This window comes from Phoenix dactylifera, chromosome 5 (genome assembly GCF_009389715.1).
Source record: "Phoenix dactylifera cultivar Barhee BC4 chromosome 5, palm_55x_up_171113_PBpolish2nd_filt_p, whole genome shotgun sequence".
NCBI lineage: Eukaryota > Viridiplantae > Streptophyta > Magnoliopsida > Arecales > Arecaceae > Phoenix > Phoenix dactylifera.
The window spans coordinates 12,591,744-12,603,876 of record NC_052396.1 but is presented as its reverse complement, the minus strand read 5'-3'; the positions used below and the strand labels follow the sequence as shown (position 1 = coordinate 12,603,876).

Sequence of the window (12,133 nt, the reverse complement as noted above, 5' to 3'; positions counted from 1 at the left end):
ATAAATATAAAAAAATAGTGAATTAAGATAGCTTTTGGCACTAGTATACTTAATGGGAAAAGCAAAGATTAATGTCTTAAAGTGAAATCACAAATTGGCACAAATCGATAAGTAAAAATGAAATATATCATATTCATATTTAAAATTTAAGAACATAATTTAATATCTAAGATAAGATTAATGTGCCTGTTTTTGAGAAAGTGATAAATATGTAAGTTGAGAAAACAAAAGTTTAACAATCAAAGATTAAAAATTCAAATTCAAATGAAAAAATTAATCAACATACTTAGTGCAAAATTATGATGTTGATATATTCAGTGGAAAAATAAGCTAAAATGTAAATTTAGAAATAATTAAGAAAATAGTGAATTAGGAAAGTGTTTGGAACTAATATACTTAAAGAGAAAAACACAGATTAATATGTCAAGTTGGAAGAGCATAACACAAATTGTTAATACAAAGTTTAAATTAAAAATTAAAAAGAATCATGTTAATATCTTAAATAGAAGAACGTAATTGAGTATCTAAAATGAGATTAATGTGCAAGTTTTAGGAAAAGCGGTCAGTATGTAAGTTAAGAGAACAAGATTTTAATAACCAAAGATAAATAATTCAGATTTGAATGAGCATTAATTAACATGCTTAGCAAAACTTTGGATGCTGATATATTCAAAACTCAAAAAGAAGCTGAAATCTAAATTTAAGAAATATAAAGAAACAAATAGTGAATTAGGAAAATATTTGCCAGAAGGATAGTTGATAGAGAAAATCACATATTAATTTATTAAAGTGATAGCACATTGATGGCTAAAAATAAAGAAAACATCTTAATGTTCAAAACTAAAAGAAGAAACTGAAATCTAAATTTGAGAGATGTAAAGAATATAGTGAATTAGGAAAGTGTTGGGCACTAGAATACTTAAAAAGAAAATTCACATTAATTTATTAAAGTGAAAGCACAAATTTATAGCTAAAAATGAAGAAATCTAAAAGATATTCAAAAATAGAAAACAGATAATTGACAGTAGGAGACTTGATAAAAAAATAATATATTAATTTATTAAAGTGAGAAGCACATTGATAGCTAAAAATAAAGAAATCATCTTATTATTCAAAGCTAAAAGAAGAAATTAAAATCTAAATTTGAGAGATATAAAGAAAATAGTGAATTAGGAAAGTGTTTGGCAGTAGAATACTTAAAAAGAAAAATCACATTAATTTGTTAAAGTGGAAGCATTAATTGATAGATAAAAATGAAGAAATCTAAAAGACATTCAAAAATAGAAAACAGATAATAGTAATAAGGGCCCAACCGGGTTCGAACCGGTGACCTCTTGATCTGCAGTCAAATGCTCTACCACTGAGCTATGGACCCTCCGTTGTGCATGTCATCAACTTATTATCATTTAGTCAAAGCTATTTGAAATACATATTGATATTAAAAAGAAATGGGAAAAGAAAATTATATGTAATATTTATCATTTGTTATACGTGTCCCTACTTGACAATGAACCTTTGTTACTTTATCCAGACTTGTCCATTTGTCGGCTCCCAATTTGTGACTCAAAATATGATCTAGCCTATTTTGAAAGATCCAATGAGATCCATCTTGTCCTGATATTGGTCATTCTATCTCTGCCCAAACTTTATCACAATTATTAAAATCAATTTTCTTAGGATTTTAGATCCCTCACCAAATTTAGTTGATGCAGTTTAAACCTAACCTGGCTTGACAAAATCCAACCAATAAAAAACCTAGCCTCATGACCTAAATATGGTCAAAATTGTGAGCCATACTTGATCCATTTAACTTTGTCCAAACCAGATGAAAAAAAATTGCTAGCTAACCCATCTCAAATCAGTGTTAAACCAGGATATTATCAGCCTAAATTACTTATTTCTGCTACTAATAGCAACAAGCAATCCAACAAAAAAACGAAAATACTATCCCAGATTTAAATAGTAGGTCTAAGAGAATAATCACTACTATTATTATTACATATATAATACTTAATCTAGTTGGAATAATCACATTAATAGTTGCATTGATAGTTATCTTTGTTTTAAAATCAGAACTAATAGTTCTATTTCGGACAGTACCAACAATTACAGTGACAGTTCATTTATAATTTTATTCGTACTAATCTTTATGAGTGATGACAATCCAAAGATTCCAAACTGAAAAGGACCCTTGTGGTTTTCTTGGCTTTTAGATTGTGTGACCATCCAAGTTACCTACAGAATGGGCCTTCAGAATTATAATCAAGTGCTGAAACCATTCCAACAGACAAATCATCTGTAACAAATTCTCCATATGACCAACATTTTGGGTCAGGATAAATTGACATACATGCAACTGAAATTTCTCCAGTATAGAAGCAGCATTAAAAGGGGAAACCAATCCAAGAAAGTTTGCTTCCTTATCCAAGCCACTGAGAAAGATCAGCACCAAGTGCTTTAAGTGAATAAATCCAGTAGATCTTGTTGGTAAATCAAGCACCTGAAACATTGAACATAGAAAAGAAAAACTAAAGTAAATCTCCGTAAACCCATTAATAAACAAACTCTATGAAGATTGGAGGAAAAATTTAATGTCATCCATTATCTCTATAGTAAATCTCTGTAATGTCATCCATATAAGGTCTGGGTTGCAAATTTGCAGGCACCAGTGACCATCATAGTTCAATGGATGCAGGACCTCCCTGCTTCCCCTACGTAATATGTGCCCAATTCATACTGGTTTAGTGCCTTATGATGAAACAAGACTAGATTTCTAGAATTTTCTACGATGCTCCAGTGTCAGTTAATCCTCATCATGTACTATCAACTCTTGTTATTTCTTTCAATTCATCCCACCTATATGTGACAAATACAAACTCTGACTGCATCTTTCAATGTCAATGATTACATTACTCAACAAAGCATATCCTGCAATAAGCATAAGCATGAAAAATATTTGAATTACTACTACCATTTGTCGGGGGAATTAAAATACCTACAGCATCAAAGGATTCCAAACCTCATTAGTGCCTATGTTCTTATATATTCAGCTTGGCAAAAAAAGAACTTCTAGTTTGGTAGATCTCTTCATTTTGGCCATTGGATTTCACTGGCGAACTGCAACAGTAAGAGGTAGAGATTATTAGTCACACAGTGAGTAAAAGACAGTATCTACTTGAATGAACAAGAATCCTCGAAGATAAAATATTTTGCCCATTCATACCTTCTGAAAGCTGGCATGTTTCTCATTTATTATGTTAATCTTTCAATTCTAAAATATATTTGATAGTTTTGAAAATTGTCTCAGGACGCACTGAGCTTTGAATCAATATCATTTCCATAACCCTAATTTAAAACCATGTTAAGGGTTTGCTTTTCTATCAAATTTTAATTCAATTTGCCCATGGAACCGACCAGTGTACGATTCCATGGGTGCACAACCTATTGTTTCCTCAGGAAAATAAGGCAAAACAGAACTCTATCATCCAACATTACATCAGCAACATATCCCAGCTTGATCAAATCTGCAGGTGGGCATCGTTCATATACTTGCATATTTCATGCATCTTGAGGGTGAGATTGTGGGCTAAATTATGTTGGATGATCAATACTCCAACACACACAAGAACTCCCTGCATAATGCTTCTTGATGAGATATCAAACATAGATGAATTCATCAACACTTAATTTAAATATTTTCACAAGGTTTCAGCAGGAGAATGAAAACACAAACTCAGTCACTGATAATATCCATGCTTGGAACACTTATGAAACCATCAAACAATATGAAAGGGAAAAAGGAAGAAATGGCAGAGATTAATTAAGATAGAAGCAGAAAACAAAAGGTCAAACTAAACTATATAACAATATCCCATTACACTTCTCTTCCTCCTGGTTCCAGGTTGGAGGAGTATACACAAAAAGGGAAAACAAATTCTTTTTGGGCTTTATAATGATCGGATTTAGAATCTTAAAATCTCGGCTATATTTTTTAATCCAGGTTGCTGTAGATGAGAAAACAAGCAAATTTATCTAACAAACCACATATAAAACCACAACAGCATATAGATCAAGTAGACCATCTTACTTCCTTGAATTGAAACTTAATTATATATACTAAACTGACCAGCATCAACAAGCAATCACAGAACTGGTTTGCAAGATTAGATTTTTTTTCGTTTTTCTTCTCTATTTCATAAAAAGATGAAATGGAACATGATACTTCCATTCCAGGTAGACAACAAGAACTCACAGCATCTCGCTCACATAAGAAGCGCCCAAAACCCTAAAAATGTTTTAAAAAAACAACCACCGAATGGATGGATCTCAGCCGCCGAAGCCATAGAGAGTACGGCCCTGGCGTTTGAGAGCGTAGACAACGTCCATGGCGGTGACGGTCTTGCGGCGAGCGTGCTCGGTGTAGGTGACGGCGTCGCGGATGACGTTCTCGAGAAAGACCTTGAGAACTCCCCGGGTCTCCTCGTAAATGAGGCCACTGATGCGCTTCACGCCGCCGCGGCGGGCCAGGCGGCGGATGGCCGGCTTCGTGATGCCCTGGATATTGTCGCGGAGCACCTTCCGGTGCCGCTTCGCCCCGCCCTTGCCGAGACCCTTCCCGCCCTTCCCGCGACCTGACATGGCTGCTTTGACGAAAGGAAATTTGATTTCCTCTGAGATGATGGGAATTGGAGATGAGAAGATTAGGAGGGAGGATGGGGGAGAGTTTATAGAGCGTGGACATTGGGGTTTTGGAGGGAACGGAGCCTACTTGGGTTTCCTAGAGGCGGAAATTTGGTTTCGGCGGGCGGGGCTTGGAAAAGGATTTTAGAATGCTTTTGGGATTCATCGGTGGATATGGGTCGTTGGGTTTAGGATTGACGGTGGAGTTGGTTTCGTTTTGTACGGTGCGGATCGGTGACGTGGCGGGTGGTCTACATAACAGCACGTGAGACGGTCGTTTTGCTAGAAAGCATTATGGGCTCGTTTGGTTCGCAGGAAAAGGAAGGGAAAAAGTATGGTCAACGGAAAAGTAATAAGATGCCTCTTGTTTGGTTGGAATTTTCAAAGGAGAGAGAAGGAAAAGTTGTATTCCCATAGGAATGTGATTCCCACATTTCATGGGAAAGTCTTTCCCATGAGAAACATGGGAAATTTACTTTCCCATGAGGCGGGAATCACTCCATTTTTACTTTTTCCCAAAAAGTCCCTTCAGTATTAAAGAAACATTAAAGAGGCATTAAAAACCTAATTTTTATTAAGGGCATAATAGGAATTATATATAACTTTCCTAGGAAAGCGGATGGCCAACCAAACATAAGCACCTTGGAAATTTGTCACTTTCCCATGGTCAACCAAACATGCCAAAAGTATTTTCCTAGGCATCCTCTTCCTAGGAATTTGTTTCCCAGGAATCATATTCCTAGGAAAGAAAATGCTTCCCGCGAACCAAACGAGCCCTATAAGAAAGTCTGTTAGATGAAATCAACGCCAGGGGTTTGCGCCTGGTGCGATCGAGTACCTAGCTGCTTCAATTGTCGTGCAACTAAGTGTAATTTTTCCTGAACACCTGGTGTGCTGCATTGACGGCGGATCGTGCCAGCAATGCACCGGAGGGATGGGATCGGCAGCCGGCGAGGGCCGGCGTGCGAGTGCAGCCAAAAGCCCAGCGAGGGGTGTGGCGAGACCTCCTTCGGGGGTGGTTGGGACCACCCCATCGTGGTCAATGGTGGCGTAGGGCCCACCCCAACATGGACCAACCACCGTATCACAGAGAAGGAGCTGCGAGTGCTCCAACGCCACTTCACCAAGGTGTTGGAGCTGTCAGCCGATCGGATGGGGAAGACTTGAACTTCTGTCCAAAAAATTTGAGATGAAAAAATATACGTGAAGTCGCTAATGTTATCAACATTGAAATTCATAAGGGTAACTCTTTAGGGTTTCTTTTGGACTATCTCAAAGATCTTACATCTTTATAGTGTTAAAAAAAAATCACGATGTAAATATGATCATCCGAGATTGCTCTTAATGTAAAGGTTGACAAACTACATAAGCCACAACATCAAAGAAATGAATTTGAGAGAGAAAATTAGGTATCTACCCTATGCATATGTTTTAAGAGTTTAAATTATGCTAGGTTTGTGAAAGTGAATCCTAGGTTCTTCGGTGTTAAGCATGCTGATTTTTTTTTTTTTTTTGAAAACCATGGCTGAACCTGATCGGGTTGCCTACGTACCCCTTCATAAGGGGGATCAAGTCATACGTAATTCTTTTTAAGTTTCAAAAACGCAGCGGAAAAATAAATCAAACAATTTAATTCATGCATGCTTACAAAATCAAATCTAGAAATCAGCACATTAAGGGCTCGTTTGGTTCGCGGGAAGCATTTTCCTTCCTAGGAATATGATTCCTGGGAAACAAATTCTAGGAAGAGATGCTAGAAATATTTTGCATGGTTGACCATGGAAGTGACAAATTCCAAGTGCTTATTTTGGTTGCCATCACTTCCAAAATATATAATCTATTATGCCTTAATAAAAATTAGTTTTAATGCCTCTTAATGCTTCTTAATACTGAAGGACTTTTGGGAAAAGTAAAAATGAAGTGATTCCCGCCTCATGGAAAGTAACTTCCATGTTCTCATGGAAAGACTTTCCATAAATGTGGAATCACATTCCATGGAATACAACTTTCCTTCTCTCTCCTTTGAAACTCCAACCAAACAAGAGGCATCTCATTACTTTCCCGTGACCACACTTCCCCCTCTTTCCCGCAACCAACGCCCTAAGAACACATAGATTATGCCGGAATTATTTAAACAATTATGCTAAAACTTTCATGCATGATAACTATCAGATCTGAAACTTAAAAACTCTATTCCAATTAATCTCCGAATATCCATTGAATGGATTCTGGAGATATCTCCGTGAGGAGCCCCAAAAGAGGGTAAAACCTCGGAGAATCGGACCTAGATCTTGACACCATAATAAAAGATTAATGTAGGATTAATACCTTTTATGATGGATGAAGCTTGTGGATCTGATCCTCGACTTCGCAGCCACGCACACGAATGGCCTCTACGAGAAGTCCACGCGAAGTTCTTGAAGAGATCCAATCCTGCGGAAGTGCTAGCTTGCGCAGAATTTCTTGAGGCTGAAATTTGATCTTCCCAACGCTATCAACTTTTGATCCGCCTTCTTGGAAGAACTTGGAGAAAAGGTTTAAAGAGATTGAAGAGGATTTAGATCTGATCTAAAGACTCTTATCAGGGACCCCTAACACTAATGGCATGATGGACTTAGAGGAGGAAGAAATCGGCTAGATTGAATGCAGAATTTTTCCACGCATGAACTAGGGTTCCTCTCTTTCCTTTTCCCTTTTTTCTTCTTCTTTTTCTCTCTTTTTTTTCTTGAATTCGACCACCAGCTGATGGAGGTCCTTTTAATGTTGCTCTCTCACCTAACTTCATGCCAACCATCCCATATTTGTGGAGGATTTTGTGGGGTTTTGAATTCAAAATTCAAAATTCAAGTTCATGTGCCATTACATGATGAAGCTTGATCTAATCTAAACCATTCATCATGTTGCCACTTTCCTCTTTCAATTTCGAAATTTCCATGCCCCCAATCAGATTAGAGGGTCACGTGGTGATTTTGTGGTGATTAAATTCGAAATTCAACCTTAATTAGAAGTGAGATAAAGATAAGGATGACATATGTCATGAAGAGAGAGAATTTGATCTTATTCAATTCTTTTCATGAATTTATCTCTCCATTTCGACCCATCTAATGATGAAAGAGGTCCCTGATGTTGCCAAGTGTCCCATGGCACCATTAAATAAATTAAATTAATTATTAATCATATTAAAAATCAATTTATGGCGCCTTGCATGGATATGTGACAAGTGGATTTCAAGATCCGAATAGTTTCAGATCAAACCCATTTAATTTAATTAAATCCTAACAATTAGAATGATCCAATTACCATGGGTTGAACCTAATCCAATTAGGTCAATCCCTAATTAAGCACAAATTTAATCTAATTTAATTTGGCCAACCTAAGTTCTCTTGATTCAGACCTAATCCAATCAGGTCAAAAAACCTGATTGAGCCCAGAATTGAATCTAATTCAATTTGGCTCATCCTTAGTCTAATTACTCAATCCAATTGAGTTCATTAGCAATCTAATTACTAATCAATCCTCCGATAATTACTTTAATTATTTTATAAGATAATTTGCCAATCGAATTGACCAAATTACCCCTGAATGATTCTTAATCATTCATCAGCCTTCTTGATCAATCAGGAATCTTCTATGCGTGTGACCTCATAGGTTCGAACCTAAGCCGGTAGTATAGGAACGACTTCCTACACTAATCGATGTGACCATCTAGCAATGGTACCCGACGTCCAGATAGGCCGAATATATGCGAAGCAAATATTCTGGAACCTTGAACTATGGTTACTGTATAATTCAATCCCTTTGACTCCTAATGCCAGGATGACTTAGAGCTCACTGTCAACCCTATAATTAGTACATCCATTATGTGATTAACTTTAGATATCCCGTGACTCCTCACTGGGATTATCCTGGCCAAGGTTTTGCTAAATTAATCACAAGACATTATCTCCTGTTTTCAAGAGGGGTCAATTCCATCTCGACTCACAACTGACTACGCAAGTACTTGACTGCACCCAGTGACCTTCCATCACTGAATTAGAAATCCAGGTAGTCCGGTACCAAAGTACAATGAGTTGCTTGCTAGTCACAAGTTGCGGTCTCAGGTCAGAGGGCCAAACTTATACCCATATCCACTCGAAACATCTCTTGACAGTAAAGCGTTCCGAAATTGGTCACGTTCAGTGAAATATACTCCTACACTTCACCTGTGTGGCATACCAGTGTCTCCACACTCCTTGGTTAAGAGGACAACCAACGTATATGTCACACAACGACCTAATCTTGATAATGCTATCGTCCTTGTAACAACATATCATTTGGTCGCGAACTAGTTTAAGGACTCGAAGATAAATCCTCCTTTATCATTAATAAGTCCTAAGGACTTCATCATATAAGAGTTCCTTTGAAGATGTAAAATGATGAATTAATGCCAAAAAATACTTTATTGATTTGTCAATTCATTTAATCATCAACATGCTGACGATTGACATTTAGGATACAATTCCCAACAACTCCCACTTAGCCTAAAGCCAATCGGCACAGTATCTAATACCCATCTTCGACTTGTGTTCGTTGAACTCTTTAATGCCGAGGACTTTGGTAAATGAGTCAGCCAGATTTTCTTTTGTGTCAATCTTCTGAAGATCAATATCACCTCGTTCTATAATCTCTCGAACCAGATGATAGTGTCGCAGAATATGCTTGGTCCGCTGATGTGCTTTAGGTTCCTTTGCCTGAGCTATGGCTCCAGTGTTATCACAAAATATAGGAACTGGACCATCAATGGAAGGTGCCACTCCCAGCTCAGTGATGAACTTGCGCAACCATACGGCTTCCTTGGCTGCATCAGATGCTGCGATGTATTCTGCTTCACATGTAGAATCTGCCACTGTATGCTGCTTGGAACTCTTTCAGCAGATGGCCCCACCCTTAAGAGTAAAGATATATCCCGACACACTCTTGCTATCATCTTGATCTGACTGAAAACTTGAGTCGGTATATCCCTCAAGTTTTAAGTCAGAATCACCGTAGACCAGCCACTGATCTTTAGTATTTCTCAAATACTTAAGGATGGTTTTTACAAACTTCCAGTGGTTGCTACCTGGATCAGACTGGTATCTGCTCACTACTCCTAGTGAGTATGCCACGTCTGGTCTAGTACATGTCATGGCATACATTATAGATCCTACTGCCGAAGCATATGGAATTCTATCCATACTCTCTCTTTCTTGAGAGGTTGTCGGACAATCCCTTTTAGAGAGGTTAATTCCATGGCCCATTGGAAGATAGCCTTTCTTGGAATTAATCATACTGAACCTCTTCAGTATAGTATCAATGTATGTGGATTGGGATAATCCAAGCAATCTTTTAGATCTATCTCTATAGATCTTCATCCCTAGGATGTAAGATGCTTCTCCCAAATCCTTCATGGCAAATTGAGATGATAGCTAAACCTTTATTCCTTGTAATGCAGGAATGTCATTCCCGATTAAAAGAATGTCATCCACATACAAAACAAGAAATATGATAACTGAACCATTTGCCCATTTATAAATGCAAGGTTTCTCTTCATTCTTAATGAAGCCATATGATTTGATCACCTTATCAAATCGTATGTTCCAACTCCGTGGAGCTTGCTTTAATCCATAAATGGATTTTTGAAGCTTGCACACCTTAGACTCATCTGCAGATATAAAATCTTCAGGTTGCATCATATACACCTCCTCTTCTAAATCTCCATTTAGAAAAGCGGTTTTAACATCCATCTGCTAGATCTCATAATCTAAGTATGCTGCTATCGCAAGCATAATCCGAATGGATTTGAGCATTGCCACAGGAGAAAATGTCTCGTCATAGTCAATACCATAACATTGACGATATCCCTTGGCAACCAGACGGGCTTTATAAGTCTCTACTTTTCCGTCTGCGCCCCGTTTTCTTTTGAAAATTCACTTACACCCTATGGGTTTAATCCCTTCGGGTGGGTCAACTAATGTCCATACATCATTGACCTTCATGGATTTCAATTCGGATTGCATGGCTCCAAGCCATTTATTAGAGTCATACCTCTGCATTGCATCCATATATGTGATCGGATCCTTATCATTTTCATCAAGTTCGATAGGATCCCTGTCCCGGACCAAGAAACCGTAGTATCTATCCGGCTGACGTGGTACTCTACCCGATCGCCTTAATGGTGCATCTAATATGGGTTCTGGATCTGATCTAATCAAATTCGACTCAACTAGTTCAGTAGATGGTATCGAATCTTCTACATGTTGAACTTCCCTAAGCTCAACATTAGAGCTTTTAGTTCCTTCACTAAGGAATTCTTTCTCTAAGAAAACAGCTCTATTGCTTACGAATAACTTTTGTTCTTTAGCAAAGTAAAAGTAATATCCTTTAGTTTCTTTAGGATAACCAACAAAGAAACATTTGTCAGACTTTGGTTCAATTTTGTCTGTCTTCAAACGTTTGACGTACGCCGAACACCCCCAAACCCTAAGGTGAGAGAGCATCGGCTTACGTCCAGTCCACATCTCATGTGGTGTTTTATTTACAGACTTACTTGGAACCTTATTTAGAATGTAGCAGGCTGACTCAAGAGCATATCCCCAAAAGGATATAGGCAGATCAGCAAACCCCATCATGGATCGAACCATGTCTAACAGAGTTCGATTTCTTCTTTCTGATACACCGTTATACTGTGGTGTACCAGGAGGAGTCCATTGAGAGAGAATCCCATTTTCTCCTAGATATGTCAAAAACTCACTGGTGAGGTATTCACCTCCTCGATCTAATCGAAGAGTTTTAATACTCTTTCTAGTTTGTTTTTCTACTTCATTACGATATAATTTGAACATTTCAAATGATTCAGATTTATGTCTCATTAAATAGACATAACCATACCTAGAAAGGTCGTCTGTAAACGTAATAAAATATGAATACCCACCTCTAGCATTTGTGCTCATTGGCCCACATACATCAGAATGTACAAGGGTCAATAAGTCACTGGCTCGTTCACCTTTTCCGATAAAAGGTGATTTAGTCATCTTACCAAGAAGACATGACTCACAGGTTGTCAATAATTCACAATCATTAACATTGAGGATTCCCTCTTTACTTAACCTGTTCATCCTATTCTTGTTAATATGACCTAGCCTATGATGCCAAAGGTAGACATCTGTGATATTATCTATTCTAGGACGCTTACTTGACGTGTACATTACATTAACAGGTTGTGATAACAAGTAGATGCCATTGCTCAATTGTCCATTCATTACAGTAACACCATTCATAATGATATCACAAGAACATTTCTTTATTGAAATTTCATAACCGTTCATGGCCAAAAGGCCTACGGAAATTACATTCAATAAGAATGTAGGACAATAGTGACAATCACTCAAAACAATTAAATGAGAATTGAAAATAAGTTTGAGATTTTCTAAAGCTA

General features: G+C 37.4%; 1 protein-coding gene and 1 non-coding gene across 2 annotated transcripts; both read right to left on the bottom strand.

The window, feature by feature from the left end:
* Positions 1–1,303: 1,303 nt before the first annotated feature.
* TRNAC-GCA lies at positions 1,304–1,375 on the bottom strand. Its single transcript has one exon. It is a non-coding gene; the product is annotated as a tRNA-Cys (tRNA).
* Positions 1,376–4,087: 2,712 nt separating this feature from the next.
* On the bottom strand, positions 4,088–4,825 carry LOC103710317 (histone H4-like). The gene has a single exon (XM_008795988.4). It carries the CDS (start codon positions 4,636–4,638, stop codon positions 4,327–4,329), a length of 312 nt encoding a protein of 103 aa, XP_008794210.1. The 5' UTR covers positions 4,639–4,825; the 3' UTR covers positions 4,088–4,326.
* Between the last annotated feature and the right edge of the window lie 7,308 nt (positions 4,826–12,133).